Source organism: Monopterus albus, unplaced genomic scaffold (assembly GCF_001952655.1).
Source record: "Monopterus albus unplaced genomic scaffold, M_albus_1.0 scaffold7.1, whole genome shotgun sequence".
NCBI lineage: Eukaryota > Metazoa > Chordata > Actinopteri > Synbranchiformes > Synbranchidae > Monopterus > Monopterus albus.
The window spans coordinates 3276476-3295833 of NW_018127887.1; the positions used below are offsets into that span (position 1 = coordinate 3276476).

General features: G+C 40.2%; 1 protein-coding gene across 2 annotated transcripts in view; it reads left to right on the forward strand.

The window, feature by feature from the left end:
• Positions 1 to 19358, forward strand: part of shisal1b (shisa like 1b) — a 33917-nt gene that overhangs the window by 9171 nt on the left and 5388 nt on the right. The window contains exons 2-4 of one of the 2 annotated variants that reach the window (XM_020623572.1): positions 10488 to 10694; positions 13916 to 14129; positions 15958 to 16264. In XM_020623572.1, the coding sequence (XP_020479228.1) occupies positions 10628 to 10694; positions 13916 to 14129; positions 15958 to 16264 (588 nt within the window). In that variant the 5' untranslated portion in view covers positions 10488 to 10627. Of the gene's footprint in view, positions 1 to 10487; positions 10695 to 13915; positions 14130 to 15957; positions 16265 to 19358 lie in introns of those variants that run through there. The other variant, XM_020623578.1, reaches the window with a different exon arrangement.

The window sequence follows — 19358 nt, forward strand, 5'->3', positions numbered from 1 at the left end:
ACTAACTTTGTGTCTCCTCTCTCCTGTAGTGTGTCCTCTCTCTCTCCCTGTACTTTTCTGCAGGGTGCCCTGGCCCTGGAGCTCTACGTCTCTGATGAGCAGTCACCAGCCACATCGACCTGATCAGTGTTTGATTGTTGTGTCTTGTTGCTTTTCTTCTTTTGTCTCTCCTCTATCCACTCACCCCAAACGGTCGAGGCAGAAGGCCGCCCACCAAGAGCCGGGGTCTGTCGGAGGTTTCTTCCGTTAAAGGAAGTTTTTCCTCCCCACTATTGCCAAGTGCTTGCTCAAGGGGGATTTGTTGGGTTTTCACTATGTAATAATATTGATAACAGTAAGGTCTAGACCTTACTTTGTAAAGTGTCCTGAGATGACTTTTGTTGTGATTTGGCGCTATACTAATAAAATTTGATTTGATTTGATTTGATTTGAACTTACATATAAAGCCATACATCTGTCCTGACCTTCCTTACTGAGGTATGAGTGACAGCTAAAACGTGCGGGCAGTAGACGAAGGGTTAAACTTCCATGTCAGACGCTGGCTGTTGATTACAGAGCCAGAGGTGCAGCAGAGCCTCTGTCGCTGTAGCTCAGCCAAAGAAGAGAACATGCTTTTATCACCAGATAAAAGGAGCTTGGCAAGGAAACAGCTCAAATGCATCTGCATACTGTACAGTGTCAACAAGTGGAGAAGAAACAGCTGGGCGCACTACCACTGGATTAGCGTTTAAGATGCTTACTTTACTCTTTTAAATAGCTTTTTAGATAATAAAGATGATCTCTGTTTCATCTCAAAATTAGACACAGTCGTTCTTGATCTTCAGGAAAGTATATACAATATGCTCAAAAGCACTCTTAGAACGCTTCAGTGTTTTCAAACATATCTCAGTCTTTGGTTAATGACTTAAAAATCCTTTGAATAAAATATAAAACTTATTTTTTAGCATGAAAGTTCTTTCTTAACCCTTGAGCCTACTCCATTTACTGTAAATGGACCTTTAAGTTGAGATAATCTTTTCCCTCATTGACCTGGGTAACTTTAGGCAATCACTAGTTGCAATAATTAGTTGATTAAATTGGCTAATTATTAAATTAACATATATTTCAGTTTTTCAAGTGTGAAGATGTTCTGTTTTTTCTTTTTCAGTCTGTGAAACTGAAGATCTTTGGGGTTTTGGATTATTTATTGGACCAAAAAGTATGAAGACATCTCCTCGGGCTTTGGGAAACTGGGATGGATGGCTTTATCTTGAAAGTCCAGCATAAATATATTAGAGAGCACGTAAACAGTGAATTCATATAGTCAAAATGTTGTATGTGTGAGAAGTGGACAGGTGTAAAGAATCTCTGAAACAGCAAGGCTCTCGCACCATATGTGCCTCAGCAGATCAGATCTGTTTTGGTGGCACGCGAAAGACCAATAGCATATTAGTAAGGAAACAGTCATGTTTTGGCTCATCAGTGCTGACAGAGAATATGTGTTATATAAATCCTCACTAAAATCCGTGAGTCATTATAGGCTCCAGTGACTTAATTTTTGGTTAACCATGTAATGTAATGGCTCACTATAATCCCTCTCTCCGGTAACGGCTAATAATTTAAACAGACACAATAATTACATCCACATATTATCAGCCTTTAACAGCAGGTAGAGCCACTGCTATTATTCATTTTGATAATAAAAATTAATTCCACAGTCACAGAAATCAGGACAATAGAACCTTTTTAGTAGGGACTTCAGAGCATTTAGCAAGAAGTAATAATATTACAGTTTAGAAGTGTAACTCATTGGGTGCATTTCAGGACATAACAGGAAGTTATTCACAGAAGATCCATCAAACTTATGCAAACTGAGCTGAGTTCACTCTCTGTGGGTCAAAAGCAGGAGAGCCTCATTAATGAAGTACAATCTCACTGCGATGGCCAGTCAAACAACACATCCAATAATGATTGTCGGAGCAGCCCACAGCCAGTTCCTTGCATGTTAAGGTTTTTCTAGCAGGCTATATAAATTGACTGCCAAAACACCATTAGTGTTTGGATGTAGCGCAGTGGTGGATTTTATCCGTTCTCATCTGAGGTATTTTTGGCAGTACAGTATGAGGCTGTCTGTGACCTCAGGTTGTCTGTGTTTGAGAGCTCTGCAGGACTCCACAGTGTATCTGTCATGGCTACAGCATGTTGATGCTAAGTTGAGAGGGGTATGGTCTGGATTGTTAAACCTCTTAAGACAGACTTTAGATCATGGAGGTCATCAGAGGGCAAACTCAGAAACCTCTCTATGTTTAAGGGTTTAAGTGACTGTGGATTAGGAATTTCTGTTGTTGTTTCCAAACAGTCTAAGTGGGCATGGGCAGCATAACATTTATAAAGGTACAGGGTCTTTCAATGAGATGTAATCTGTTACAGCTTTGGAACAGTATTTACTGTAGTACATTTCTTCCAGTATTTTATATATTGATCTGAACTTAGTGTTAAAGATAAGGACAAGTTCTCCATACTGTTGATTTTATTGTCTAGTCTTCTGACCTGTTATCCTTTATTGAGTGGGTTTCCTTCAGCTATTTCCATGTCACATATCATTTTCACTTTTAGTGCAGATATTACAGGGGTCTGCATGAAATAAAATATTAATCCAGGCCATGTGGGGACACAAGAAAGATGATCAAAGTGCTGCATTTGAGTTGCAGTTTAGTCATGCATAAGTGTCCCATGTCATGATTTACTCTTTCTTCATTTTTGAAATTCCCACCAGAGTATTTGTCTGCGTTGAGGCTATTTTAAAGCCAGGGTCAGGCGGATGATGACAGGGAACACTTCCAAGAGAAACCAGCTGAGCCCAGAATGGGGTGTTAAAGCAAATCCAAACAAACAGGGCTGGCTTGTGTCTGGAAGATACTGTCCTGTCTGTCTGCATTACAGACACCAAATAGTCCATGGGATATGCTTCTCAAACCCTGGAGCCAAAACAAGTCCAGTTATTCTGCATGAGTCACAGTCCCACAACCAAAGAAAAGTGTATGTGAGTGCCAAAGCGCGGATGCGTTGACAGATGCGGCCTCTGTGTAGCCTGCAGGCAGCTCAAACCTTGAATGTGCTGGGAGCTGCTGTGGAACAATTCCTGGAAGGCTTTCTGTGGCCTTGAAAGTGACTTAACTGCAACAGCGCCTGTATCTCTGTGACATTTGGCAGTCAAAGTCAACAGCACTCAGTCCAGTGAGTCTCTCGATAAAAGCACATCTCTGAATAATAAAGATGTAATCTGTGCTTTTATTTAATTAAACAATAAATTATTTAAGTCCATAAAATGATAGAATATAGAGAAAAATGTCCCCCACAGTCTTGAGATTGTTCCGCCTTATTAGGAATCCAAAAGTGAAAGATAAACTCATTATTTTGGTACCCTTACGCCCTTCTCTTCGTTCCTTATTCTCAGGCCCTGCCAGCTCTAATTACACTCACCTGTCTGTGTGTTCACCTTTTGTCTGCTAAGTATTTGATTTGGTTTTTGTAAGTTTAGCTCTCCTGTTTTGTTTGGACACTGTTTAGAAATTTGCCCATAGGAAAGCCTAGTTTAGTTTTGAACCTACATTCCTATTTTTACATTCTTCTTATTTTGTACCCACTTCCTTATTTATTTTTCTGAGTTTTGTGTTTCCATGTTCCCCATTATAAACCTGAGGTCAGCCTTGTTGTAGTCTACATTACTTTCCTGCCACGTTCTTGCTTGTCTGCCTCAGCGCCTTCCATGGTGTTAATCTCTTCTGCACCAATTCCCTCTGGCTCTGCCTTGCATTTGGTTCCTAAATATAAATTGGTTTGTAATACAAATACAAATTTATACAAAAATAGTGACAAAAACATTCAAAATAAAAGAACTGTGTAGTGACCATACAATATATCACAAGCACAAATCTTTTGTTTTTGCCTAATAGATGGCAAACAATTAAGAACTCGTCAAAAAAATTTAATTTTCTAGCAGCTAATCAATTAATCAACTAAACATTTCAAAGCCAGTCAAAAGAGACAAATTAAACACTCCAGCTGAGGGTCTTATCAGTAGCTTCACAATCTGCAGTATCTTGTGAAGCATCAGGTGAGCTCAATTCATTCATATATCACAAGATCTAGATCTCCATTATATTCAGTGGGGCTCCAAGAATATTCCTCCCCCACATGACTTTGAGACCTTGATTGTATAATGAATTCAACTTATTTGAGTCCAGTAGCCATCTCATTAGCTATTTCTGCTATGCTGCATGCATATATTTACTGCCAAGCAAAAGTTACTGATGAAAGAGCTGCAATGTTAAATTCTCATTTGGTCAGGAATAGACTTTCTCCTATCAGCTACTACATGATACAAATCTGTAGGGCGTTTCAGCATATTATAATTACAACTTTCGCTGTTTCTATATGTGGTTAAATCGTAATAAAATTAGACTGGAGCACTGCAGCAGGGTGAAATGAGCAATGTTCAGATCAGGTTGGAACCGCTGCTGGGGAGAGACTCATTTCCAAGTAAATGATGATTTTCCCCTCTGCAGAAATATCAAACAAATGTTGTCCAACATTAAACTGTTTCTAACAGTGTGATCAGAAAATCTCCAGGTCCTGTCAGGTCTTACAAACCACTGATTTCAGATTCCTCTAAACAAACAAATAAATAACAAAACATTAAAAAGGCCTTCAGAGTTTTTAAAATTGACTATAGGTATTAATGTTACATTTTTAAGCAAAAAACTGGTGGGAAAATCTTCGGCACTATTGTTCCACACATGCCTCTTATTTTTTAATAATTTGCCTTTGAGATCTGAATTGGTGATGAATTAAGGGACAGAGACAAAGTGAAGGAGGAGACACAATGGTTTCCATCAACATGAAAGCTCTCAGCAGGTAGAACACAGCAAGCCTGCGGCAAATGTGAGTTTGATTACAGCTCTTCTCTCATCTTCTGCTTGTGTTAAGCCAACAAACTCTTACCAAGTCAAAAACAGAAGCAGACCACCCATGCTGCATGGTGGCTGCAGTGCAAATCAGCTGAGCACATTATGTGACCATATTTGTTAAACTCTCCAGAGCAAGCTCTATAGCAACCCCGTGGTGTTATTCCCCTCTGACCAGCCGTATTCATTTCCTGTACACTACATTGTGCGTGTGCTAATTATTAGATGTTACATTCTTCCTCATATCTTCTATGACGTAAACGTCTCCCGGGCGACATTAAGCCATCAGACCAAAACACACTGCTGCTGCCTCTGGGCTTAATTTAGAATATTTGATCTGGAAAATGTATTCAGGTGAGTGATCGTGTAAATCGAAGAAGGACCTCTATTCATCAGTTGTCATGTTCAGTTCTGCAGCTCTGACTTTGCAGTGATACAGCACAAGTGAATAAGCAGTTATTACCCAGACACCACATCATCAGTTTGTAATGGGAAGATTCCTGGGCCGTGCCTTCTCTGTTTTGTAGTAAATAACAAAACCAGAAGAGACTGGAGACATTTGGTTGTGACTCTGTGTGAGTAGTTGTGTAATATGACACCTGAAAGATTTTAGAAATGTAATTTTTTTGTTACTTTAACTGTGTAACTTCTTGTGTTTTTAGATTTTGCTTTTAACTATTAAGACACTTCAAGATCATTCAGTTTGTACACTGCCTGTGTTATGAAAGAGGTTCCAGCTCTAGCTGTGCTGAACAGGAAAGGTGTACAAAATGATTTAACAGATCTTAATATTTATGTATTTTAATTTCAGTTCAGTAATGTTTCATGATGCAGTGAGGGTTAAGGCTCTGGCTGTGGCTTTTAAGGGAGTTCCCTTCCTTTTGAAAATACCAGCACCAGTATCTAAAAGCACCAAAGTGGTATTTGCAGATAAAGTTAAAAAGTGCTGCAGCTGAGCAACTAATTGGCAGTCTGTTAGCAGTGCATGTTTCCCTGGTGGATGTTTGTTAAGCAGGCTAAGGTGCAGGACGAGACACGTGTTCGTGTTTGTCAGCTACAGTAAATAAGAAAGAGACTTTAGTAGGAAACCTAATGTGGGTTGTTCAAAGTCGGTGGCTCTTGTGTAACAGGCTGCTGTCTGGCTCAGTGTGACCATCTGCCTATGATCAAACACTGACATTACTCATCTAGGCACATATACTGTAGTTTAGAATTAAGTGATTTGATTGGCTGTAGGGTCCCGTCTACATGGGTGAGAAACTAAGTGGTTCTACAGATCTGACTAAACCAAATAATAGAAATATTTCTCTAGTCCATCAGCCCCACCACCTCCAAATAAAGAAGACCACATGTGACTTACAGAACTGATATCTATATTAGAACATAGAACTGGTCTTTCAGTATATCCACAACCCTATATGATAAACTCTAAACATGCACCGATCATCAGCCATCTTATAATGCCTCAGGACACCATTCTTAACTCATAGACAATTGCACTGCACACAGTCCAGTCCTCTATGCCAATGATCATATCACAGCTCTAAATCTGCCAACATGGGCTCTTATCCTAATGGAGCACTGTAGGGCTTCAGAGTGAAGCTCTAATGTACTCAAAAGTGAATGAAAGCCAGTTTATTATGATGCCAGTCAAAGGGTGCATGGATTAGACACAGGGCTCAGTGCAGCAGAATACTGATCAGTATTTGGATGCAAGCCCATCAGCAAACCCAGATATGAAATGCAGTCACTTAGCTAGTGTGCACTCATCCAGTGTGTGAAGTGGGAGTCTCATCTCCAAACTGCACTTAAGTCCGGATTCTCACCAACACATGCTTTAGGGTGATTGATAATGCACATTAACACAGATTGAGGTTCAGAATAGCAACAGGAAGTGTATTTGTAGTCTGATGAAATAAATTTATTACACTTTATTAATCCCTGTGGGGAAATTTCTTACTGATTGTGGCGCTGTCGGTTGCTGCCTGGCCAACAGGGGCAACTAGGGGTTCAGTGTCTTGTCCAAGGCCACTTCGACACTTGGACTAGGGAGAGCGGGAATCAACCCACCAACCTTCCGATGAGGAGATGACCGCTCTAAGCCGCCTAATGAGACGCAGATGTTGCATACATATCCACCAATTATCATTCATAAGATAAAAGAGGTTAAGTGAATACTCAAAATACCAGGCTCAAAATAAATTAAAGCTGTAGAGAGAATCGTAATGTGAAGTTCATGCCTTTACAGACTTGAAAGCTTCTCAGATAAGACATAGCAGGCAAAAATAAATAAATAATGGCTTTTAGGGAGAATAATAACATGCCACAGACTTTAGAAGTTAATGACTGAACAAAAATAAGACTTGGACAAGAATGCTCGTGAGATAGGCCTGGCATATCACTGTGTGTAATCTCCAGATAGCTCAAAATCTCCCATTGAACTTTCCCTCATCAAACCTCTGACAGATTTAGGTCTCCTGCTGTGTTGTGATTAAAAGTATGCTGTTACATTCACAGTGGTTGCCTGAGTAATTGGTCATTTAATATTTCCTTCTCACAGGCAACAACAGTGAGTATTGTGTGGACAAATAAACAAGCCCTGTGTGCTTTTATGGAGTCTATTAATTGTTTAGACATTTCCTCTTGTAACAGCCTTTACATTTACTCTGAGAGTGGTAACACTGGGTTGTCATGATCTTATGTATAATTTAGTCTGATCTAGCCATACTGTAAACATGAAGTAGCAAGACCCTCCATCTGTGATGCATGTCTGCTCAACTGGGCAGTATGTTCTGTTTTCAGTCCTCGGGAGCTGAGCACTCTGTACTACACTGTGTGTGCCTGTCTGCATGCACGTCTGTGTATTTACAGTACGTTCTGCTTCACTACCATCACACTCATTACACTTTACAAACAAGCCCAGCATTGTGATGAAGTGAACCTTGATCTTTTATAGCCTGTACAGCACAACGATAAATGGGACAATGATGCAATGAGGAAATAATGTATATATAACCCTTGTAAAAGAGCAGAGCTGTAGAAGGAAAGAAGAGTCATTTGTATGGAGATTTGAGAGGGTGGGAATCCCCGGTAGAACCTCACATTGTCATCTGACAGTGCACTGAAGCTCTCACCACAAGTAAAAAGACAGAAGAATATATATATATATATCTGGGACCTCAGCTGCCTGGCTTTCTGAAGAGGAAACAGATTGTCTGGCCAAAATTACAACAGCAACAGCCAGCTGTGCTCCATATACATGCTCTGTCCATAGAGTCTATACTGTAGTAACTGCTTTGTTGACTGGGTTGAAACCATTAGCCTATGCTGCGTACAGGAGTTTGCAAGGAATCAAATAGGAACTGAAATAAGCAGAGTAAGAGTAACTACACTGCAAGAACTGCAGGATTCTCCAAGGTGTTTGCACAGCTTTAGTCTCTTCTAATTGTTTTTTCCTGGGAGCTCAATTAAACAGACATATTTTGTCATTAAAGCTTGACTTCATTTCCATGTGGCTACATATTTACCACCAGCTAGGGGCTGTGTCTCAACCAGACAAAAATATATTCTCTTAGGAGTGTTGTTCAGGCAGTCTGAAGACAAAACAGGGGTCTTCACGTGTCCCCTCGGTTCTGAGGGACAGGGGCCAAATTAGATTCAGTCTAATCGGGTCAGGTACAGTAGAATCTCATTGTTGAAGTTGTCAGGTCTGCGTGTCAAAATACCATGTGATCTGTAACTGCCGGGAAAACTGACATCTACTCTTTTTGACAGTGGCTCCTTGTTAACTGGTGGTGCATCATGGTGCTGCCAGTGCTGGTGTCCTCTCCTCTCTGGATCAGCTACATTTTGAATTAGGGCTAGTTATTCTCAGGCCTGTTCAGATCAATCTGTCTCTCGTCAGGTCAGTTTCAGATCAATTTGTCTTTTTAAGGGAAACAAGTATCTCTGCTTCTTGGCTTTAAGTAACTTGTCTATAGGCTGAGTTTGGATCAAGTCCAAATTTTGGATCTGTAAAGACCCCTAAATCAGATGTCTGCATGGCCCCAACGTTTGCAACTTTCTGAAACTGCACATAGCTTTCTGCATTGATTGGCCAGCTGAGCAAAGGGGTGACAGTCATTCTTGCTATCTGAACCTCAGGAATCACATCTGGATTGGCATCAGTAACAGCAGTAATACCTTCATTTCTTTCCCTTTGGCCTTCCTCAGTGGATATTATTGAAATGATTTATTTTAATGATTATTTTTTATGGATTGCTCAGGATTATTTTCTTGACTAATTGTATGATCTAAAAAAATCAAAAGTGAAAAATGAACATTAAACATTTGGCACTTTTGTTTGACAAATGACTTACACGATTAATCACTGATGAAAACTTGATTTTTTTTTCCATGTGACGACTCAAATAATTAGGCTTTAATATCATTATAGCTCACAAAAGCACTGCTAAATTTGCTTGGTAGTGCCAGTAATACATTATCATTAACATTACAGTACCATTAAGTAATGCAGAGAGAGAGAGACCATTTGTGTGCATTTATCTGAGGTGCTGTTAGCGGAATAAATCTGCAGGAACAAGTGCGGCAAAGCAAAACGTGTCACCACCCCATTAATCTCACTTAGCTTCAGCGGCTGTGATGCAGCTACAAATGGCAACTGTACAGTGATACTCAGGTCAAAGAAGAACCTTTTTAATTGAAGTCCGATGATGCATCATTTACAAGTAAAATGCTAGTCTGCTGTTGTGCAATTAAAACTAAATCATTAAATATTTGGTTTACACACACACACACACATATATATACATATATATATGCATTATGTGTACAGTACTTATGGTATCATCAAACAGCAAAATGAGTGCAGCTTTTAGAGCTTCATGTTAGTTTTTCCCAACCAACAATCCAAGACCCCAAGATATTCAGTCTAATCTGCTTCATTTTATTTTATAATCGGCTACACTTTATTTTATGGGTCAGTAATTTTGTTTCATTGAAATAACAATGTAAATCACTACTTATTATTAGGATAGAAATAGAATGTTTCTTGAAAAAGTTTAATTTAAAAACTAAGTAAATATTATTTCATCATTGGATACTTGATGTGTATGCTTGCTTAGGGACACGTTTCACATTTCAATGTACCTGCTGTGGTCTAGCACATAAACTCTCTCTGTTTCCCTTTAATCAATGCTAAATTATATATAGTAGTCGTTTATTCCTGGAAACTCAGCTCGTATGATTTCTCATTATTGCCACTATAATACGCACACACACACAAGATAGGTTACAATCAGAGTATTACAGTAAGAGCAAAACAGCAGTATTAAGAAGAAGTAATAACCTTTAGCCCCAGTGGTGCCAGAGTGCCAACTTCAATTAAAATGAATGTCAAATTTATCCTATAAGGACAGATTTTGAAAAGCATCATAGGCACTCACTGCCAGACAAGCTGTCCACACAGTAGGGTGGAACTTCCAGAAATCTAAATCAAATAACTTAATCTTTTCTCTCCCTGCTTGTCTTGTTCCCATCAAGAGTCCTGACTGCTGCAGAAGCAGCAGCCATGTGAGAAGAGCTGTCAGCAAGCAGAGGATGCCCACGTCCAGCTAAAACCAAGCATCCACCCCCCTTCCTCCCACCTGCGCCCCCCCTCCTTCCCACATGAGGACGAGAAGATGTCTATCACCCGCCAGCAGTCCTTCAATGTCCTGACAGTCATCTTCCTGCTGTTGTCCACTGCAGGTACGTAAAGTTTAGCGTGTGTTTATCAGCCAGTCTGGCTGTCTGGCCCTTACAAATTCATTTATTTCTCATTAGAGGTGCCTCCAAACACACCTACAAGAGTCACAGTATGTGCCCATATTAGGCATGCTACCTAAGGGACCTATGTCTGCAAACTCCGGATGCCACAAAATATGGGTCTCTGTCATTTGCTGAGCAAGCCACTAGAGCCATGAACTAAAATGCAGGGAATAAGACACAATTTTACAGAGACAGAAGAAAGAGATAGATTTTGACATCTGATGGACAGAAGTTAAGACATTTAACATTAAGAGACTTACAAAAATGTTTTGCAAAAAAAGTGTACTAGGCAGGAAAAGCTGTGAGCCTGAGGGTGCTCTCTAAATGAAGCCTTGCAATGTAAAACTATGAGAACAGCATATTATAACCCTGAAAGTTACAACAAGAAAACCCCAGCCAACACATCTCTCTGAGACAGAGACTATACATTATGCACAAGGAAAAGAGAAGGGATGCCGACTCAAATTTGAAAAAGATAAATAGGGCAAGAGGAGGATGGAGTATTAATGGAAAAACAGCTACAAGAATGTGTCGCAGGTTGGATTAAAAAGTAAACTCATAATAAACAAAAAAGTGAGGTGTGAATGATATTAAGAACCATCTCATTAAAGAGCAACTTATCGCCCTGTTTCATCGTGAAAAGTCCCTCTTCACTACACAGAATGTTCAAAGCCAGAGACCCTCAATCTCTTTTTATATAACTGCTTCAGAGATGAGATGTAACACCTGGATTTCTGCAGTCTTTGGCAGTCAGGAACAATGAAATCCAACCCTCCACTATGCAGAATTGATTTCTCACTTGACTTGTACTTCGGGGCCATGGAGTACAAAGCTACATCATAGATTTTCAGATTTGCTTTGGTCTAGAGGACAGAATTACTCTCTGGAGTAAGAGAACCAAAACTGCAATAAACACTGCAGCCCAAAAGCAGTTGAAAGTGTCCCACTGTTAAAAGTGGCTACACCTGATCTCTAATTTCAAAAAAGTGGATTCATTGCTTTAAAAGTGAATTAATAAATAATTTTAAAAATGAAGTTATTCTTAAAATACTTGTCACTATTTGGTGACAAGAGGGCTGCAGCCAACATCTATTTAAAATCTATTAATCTGACATTTATTAATTTGTCATTTTTACCTATAAAATGAAGCCGATTAGACTGAATATCTTGGCGTTTTGGATTGTTGGTTGGGCAAAACTAACATGAAGATGTCACAGTCATGTATGATTTTCCTAGCTCTGCTGAGGCACTGGGAGTGAGCAATGTACTCCAGGGAGGGCAGAGAGCAGCCAATGATTTTCTCTGCTGTGACTATCACCCTCTGCAGAGCTTTCCTGTCTGATGCTGTGCAGTTGGCATACCACACAGTTTTGCAGTATCCTATGACACTCTTGATGGTAGAGCTTTTCCTTTAGTTCTACTTTTCGGAGCAGCCTCAGGAAGTATAACCGCTGCTGGGACTTTTTAACCGCCGCTTGAGTGTTAGCTGTCCAGGAAGGTCCTCTGAGATGTAGGTCCACAAGGAATTTGAAGTTGTAGACCCTCTCCAGAAGGTCTCCACTGATGTAAAGTGGAGCTGGGTCCACCCTGTGCTTCCTGACGTCAGTGACAATCTCTTTTGTTTTGTGGGTGTTGAGTGAGAGATTGTTTCTGGTGACATCCCCTGTACCTCATCCGTATATACAGACTCATCACCTCCGGTTATCAGGCCAACCATGGTGGTATCATCAGCAAATTTAATGATTGTGTTGCTGGAGTGATGAGGTGTACAGTCATAAGTGTACAGAACATATAGGATTGGGCTCAGTACATCACCCTGGGGGGAGCTGGTACTGAGTGTGAGGGTTGAGGAGCAGTAGGAGCTGATTTTAACAATTTGTGGGCAGTTACTGAGGAAGTCCTTTAGCCAAACGCAGGTTGTGGGGGAGAAGTGAAGGTCATGCAGCTTGTCAGTCAATATTCTTGGGATGATTGTATTGAATGCTGAGCTACTGTATAATCAACAGATAACATTCTCACATAGGTCCGTGAGTGTTCCAAATGGCTCAGCACTATGTGGAGGGCTGTAGTAATGGCATCTACCGTGCATCTATTTGCCCTATAAGCAAACTGGTGAGGGTCAAATGCAGGAGGGAGGCTGGCTTTGATGCGCTGTGCCATGAGTTTTTCAAAACATTTCATGGCTACTGATGTTAATGCAGTTGGTATGTAGTCACTGAGGCTCTCAATGCCTGGTTTCTGGGGGACTGGGATGATGGTGGCTGACTTCAGACAGGGTCAGGGACATGTTAAACATCCTGGTGAGGATACCTGCCAGCTGATCAGCAGGCTTTTAGTGCCTTTCCAAGTATTTCATTCGGGCAAGCAGCTTTCCTTGGGTTGATTGTCCTGAGTGTCCATCTCACCTGCTGTTCATGTGTAATTTGTTACACTCGTGGTTTGAATTATAATTAATGCGTAAAAGCACATCATTAAACCATTAAGGTGTAAAATTGTGTTCATCATTGCAAGTATATTTGACAATGAATGGTCATAATTGATGTACAACAAAGCACCATGACAAAGAACCAACCAACTCATGAGATTTACTTGACCTGACCAGGCTACACAGTTAAGTGTTTAACTTGACCAGAAACAGACCCACAGACACAAGATTGTCACATGTTTACAGTACATTTAAGTACACTATGAATTAGGTTTGATTTTTCACATCACTGTAGCTTTCAAGTCCCAATCAGTAAGGCCATATACTCCTCTAATGATATGCACATTGTATGAAAACACACTGTAATGACAAGAATCCATCCCCCCTACCTATTACAGTTTGTGAAAAAACACAGGCATTACTTAGCCTAACTAACCAAAGATTGCTGAAACACTTTTTATGCATTGGCACTCTATTATTTCAGTAACTTACTGACAACACATACCATCAGCAGTTTCCATCCCGTATGGTCCCATCGTCCTCGTCACTGTCCAGAACTTTTTCTGTGGGTCTTATTGCAGTTTAGGTTCTTTCTGGTCTTGTAAAAGAAGAAATATTTGTTAACTCACTCATTTGTTAATTTCAGTGGTGTGTCTGTGTTTTTATCTTGAGGTATACCATATGTATACCCCCTTTTGACAATTTCTCTGTGGATTTTACATTTTAATCTTTGCAGCCCTCTCAGCTCATTTTCGGGTGTGTGAACCCTACTCGGACCACAAGGGGCGTTACCACTTTGGCTTTCACTGCCCACGCCTCTCAGACAACAAAACTTACATGTTCTGTTGCCACCACAACAACACAGCCTTCAAATACTGCTGCAATGAGACTGAGTTTCAGATGGTCATGCAGATCAACCTCACCACCACCTCAGATGGATATGCACACAAGTGAGTAACAATATACTGCCATTTGACCCAATGTGTGTCTGTTCTGTCATATTGTCTTTTTTGATTTGATTTCAATTAGGTTTTAGAAAATATACTAACGATTTTAATTTGAGGAAAATTCAATATAATAAAAGTGCTAAGTGATGGCTCTTATATCAAGTCTCATAATAGTGGTCCTTCACTGTATCACAGAATTTCATGCATTAGATTGCTCTTTTCGAGTTTTAGTGAGAGTAAACTATACCACACATACCAAGAAAGACCCATAAAACATAAATCTGGGGACATGTTTCATTCATTCCATGATAAGCTATTTTAAACAGAGTGAAGGACACAGAAAATTGTTCTGGTGGGAGATTTCAGTGGAAGGTTTTGGTGACAAAACCACAGACAGGCTGCACTAATGCTCTCCCAGCATGCCCAGCGGCACAGTTCACACTGCCCTGCAGCCGGTCATGATATTTCATTTTAGTGTCTGATGGCTTGTTGGGGCCACTCTCTCATCCTGGTTCAATAGGCAGGATGAGACTGCAGGTTTGACATTTACCACTGGCCAGGCGGCTCATACTGGCCATAATTCTGCTCCCTACTTACACTGCATGTTGAAAATTGTATTATAGTCTGAGATTTACTGCAGTTGAAAGCAAAACCAAGCATGTTTGCCCTGTGTGGGTTTCATAGATTAATGCATTGTAGCATATAGCCCTTCTTATAAGTAGTTACAGAGCAGAACTGAAATAGATTCAGAGTAGAATGGTCATCTGAGATTACATTTTTTAACAAACAACAAGAAAAGCTACAAACCTTTGACAGATAATTGCATCTGCTTTCCTTCTCTGAGAAAGCTGTTAAATATTGAACATTTGTTTTAGTTAGTAAACGTGATTGAGCCCTCCTCTGCATAGCCCCACATGTCAAATCACCTTAGCAGACATTCCAACTAAATTATATGTAGGTATCTCAGGCTCAGAGGTGAGGAAAGGTTAATGCTGTCAAGTGCTGTAATGGTATTCATCTGCCTTAGTGCTCATTTCAGCAGTTCAGATGTTTGTTTTAACAACATGTATTCAGATAAATATCCCCAAGGTCACATCATTTTCAAACAGGCAGTGGATTCACTTGATTTAATGAACGACAAGTACTTCAACATTACTCTTTTATAAGCACTTCAATCACTGCAGTCAAGCCAATTCCAAAGTGTGCCAAGATGACATAAAAGATGGATTTCCTTCTAAATAAATCTCTATTTTGAAGTAATAACCTGTGTCATCACCATCTCTCAGAGCCAGTCCTCAGTGATATATGAACAGAAATGTTTCTCTGTTTTGGCAAATGCTATATCTCAGGCTTCTCAGGAAGCTGTTGCTGCTCATTTACCTCGCTCTACTTTTTGTATGTGGGCAGACTAAAACAAAGTTCAAATAAATCCAGCTGGATGATGCAATACATGGAGAGAACCTAAGAAATGTGAAAACTAGGAGCCAAAGTTAAATGGTGAAAACAGCCTCATGTGCTAATGAAATTCTTTGCCAAAATTAAAAAGCAGAACATTGAATAATGTTATTAATATATGTGTGGTCCACACTGGGCAGCTCTGCTGTAGCTTGGAAGTTAAGGACCCAACCTAAGTTCTAAGCATGTGAAGACTCATCTTCTGTCCCAGTCGGTCAATAACACACAATTAAATGTGCCAAAGAATGGGAGATTATTCATAGGGAAGCTCAGTATGTGAGGTAAATGATGGTCACCATATTTGGTCCCAGTGAGGGGGGTGTCCAAGCCTTGCCCACATTATGCTCTGCTAATGTTCTCACTCTGTCTTCTGCAGTAATTATACGGCCTTGGTCGGTGTGTGGATCTATGGCTTCTTCGTCATGGTGCTGCTGGCCCTGGACTTTCTCTACTATTCAGCCATAAACTATGAGTTGTGCAGGGTTTATCTGGAGAAATGGGGTCTTGGAGGACGCTGGCTGAAGAAGGCTCGAAGTCAGTGGCACAAGTCCATGTCAGAGGAGAGTGAAACCCAGGCTCCAACCCAGTCCATGGCCCCCAGCCACTACCAGCCCCGACACAGTCTCCGAGGGGAGAGCCACAGCCCTACGCTCCTGCCCTACAACACATCTACTGCATGGTGAGTCACTGGCTGTAATATGACAACTGCCAGCCTGCAAGTTTAGAACCCATCTACTGTAAAGCTGCAAGGAAAACCAAATAGTGATCTAAGATTACCCAAATCCCCTGGGTAACCACAGCTGACGTCGACATGGAGATGTATCCATGGGAGAGTTGGTAGTGTGCAAATAATAATTTATACATGGACAGTTAGAAGCTAGAAGAGGCTGTTGGAATTTTGGTGCAGCCTGCATCAGTTTATTAACACATACATTACAATGAACCAGTGATTTGACCACTGCTCAAAACCCATTAAGTGTAGCGTGCATGCATGTACACATTTACTGTTAACCAATGATATTGCCAAGTCTGTTCCTTTTAAAATCATAGTAACTAAAAGGTAAATTAATTAAAATAATTTCAATATATGGTTTCCCTCTGACTAAGAAATACAGAATTTATCAATATTTTAAAAGCCTTTCCACTTACAAATTGATCAATTTCTGCAAAGCATCTGATCCGTATTTGTCTTTCATCTCAAAATAGCTATGATCTGTCTCAATATCAACCTCTTTTTATAAAAGAGAACATTTCTTCATTTAAGTCTGACCAGCTCATTAGGGAGATTCCATTATTAATGGATAGAAAAGAACAGAATAATGTGAAAGCTTCACTGCTCGCCAGGGGCACCTAACTCATATTTATCCTGAATTATTCGACTATGAGTCACATTAGAAAATTTTATGGGCTCTCTATAAGAAAGCATCATCTGTTGTCCTTTCAGTTTATCTGTTTATTACCTATGAGAGCACTCACAGGAGTCTCCAGGTGTGTTATGCTGTGTGACTGTTGTTAAAACAGGCAAGATGACAAGCGCAGTCTGAACAAACCTACATTTTTGTGCAGTCAATTGTTCATTCAGTTCTCCGTCTCAGACACCGTGCGGCCTATCTGTCTGACTGAGGCTCAGTCTCTTCCTAGAGGTAGACATCTCTCTCGGGTCATGATAATTTAATGTGTGCAGAGTCTGACAAATGGCTTTGAGAAGTAGTATAGACTGCAGGAGCCATGGATAGAGGAGCTGGGAAGCTGCAGAGGGATCCTGGGGCTACTCTGCTGGTGCAAATGTGGTTAGCTAAGACCGGACATGTCCATGGAGCCTCCTCATTAGACATGAAGCCAGTTCGGTATGACAGGACACATCAGTCCTAGACTCACAAGGCTGACCTGCACTGGCAACTCTCTAGCTTTAAACTTGAGGATGTTTGTTAAAAGTTGTTTTAAACTTCACTGAAATGCTCGTTGACAAAGTGGACCTAGCAAACAAGCACACACCGAGTCCATGGTAATTCATTGTAATGATAAGTGATGGGAACCGCTTTAGCATGGATGGTATAATCTTGTGCGACATCTTTTTTTTTATAAAAAGCATAACCACTTTTTAATAAACAGGACAGTATTAAAAAGAGCTAAAATATTCTTGGATAATTACTCACATTGTTAAAAAAGTGACAGCTGCTGGGACCTAAATTCAGTCACAAGCAGTTTCTAGGGCAAGATTAGAAGTGCCTATTTACAGTTTCACATAGTGAAGCACTTCTCACAATCCAGATAATGCTTACACTTTTCTTAAATGTGTTAAGTTTCCACAATGGCTGATACTGTATCTATGCCACAATTGATGTTGCCCACACAGTGCGTCATTAGATAGGCCATGGTTCATTTGTGGCAGTATAGATCCTTATCCCCAGAGAGAATGCAGGGTAATGGCTCAGAAAACTGGGCCCACTTAGTTGAACGTTTGTTGGACAAATGTAAACAAACAGAGATGGGGTCAAATCCAACAACTGGGGCAGCAGCATCTAAAAACAACCCAGTTGCACAGCAACTCAGGAATCCAGCACAAATTGTTACCAGTGCAGTGGAGCAATCCTGACAGAAAGTCAAAGTATCAGGTCAATTCTCCATATGCGCACATCTCTCTCTTCAGGGGAAGTGCAGCTTGGCATTCAGCACGTGGGAATACCATTTACCATATCACTATGTGAACAGGCTGGTACAGCTCTTAGGGATGGGCACCAGTAGTGGGTTCTGCTTTGAATCCAGTTCCAAGTTGGTAAAATACTCCAATTTGTTCATTATCAAGTCTTTCATTCAGGTTTTCTGTTTAAGTTAGTCTGTTTTGCAAAGATGCAAAGATGTTCTTGGGGAGGCGCATGAACTTTTCTGAACGTATTTATAAATAGGAATGGGATAATACTTTTGACATAACATATGGCCTTGACAACACCAAAATGACACAATGTTTCTAACTATTGTGAGTTTAGGGATTTTTATTTTATGTTTTTTACTTTCTTCGCAGCCAAAACAATTAATAGACCAACCGCCTGATTTGAATGTGATCCAGACTCTTACCTTGAAGAGCTGAAGAGAGGTCTTTGTTAATTAACTAATCAATTAAAAATTTTTTTTGCAAAATGGCATCATTAAACAAAAAATAGCTGATGAATGAAATGTGTATAATATAGGATGTTTGTTTATGTTACAGTATTTATCAGATGCTTTTGTCCAAAGCAACTTACAATTACATCAGTTAACATAAGAATGATTGTTCATGTACCGTTTGCTGTCTTTCTTTTTTTTATTTCCGCTTTATGGCACTTGTTTATCATTTTTACGCTTCCAGACTTCCCCAGAAAACCCTCAAAACGGAGGCGAGAGAGCGTCCACTTCACAGTGGGACAGCCCTAAAACCTCACTAACTTAGCAGAAACATGCCTCAAAGTCCACGAGTCTGAGTCTGGACATTGAGATTGGGCCAGTCTGCTGAGGAAATGACTCTCATTTCTACTCAGGAAGCTGAAAAAACATTTCACATCCTTTTCCTCCTTTTCTTCCTATCAGAGGAGAATCAAAGCCTTGCTCGGCCTCCCACATGTTCACATCCGTGAGCTCACTGGTTGGCTTTCTGTGGTAATAATAGAATTGTACATTATGAAATTTTACTTGGCCTGCCTGTCCACTGAGCTGTATGCCAAGACCTTGTCCAATTAAAGCAACACTCTCTATGTGGTGTGAGTTAATTAACATCATAGATGCTACAAAAGCAGCCAGGCA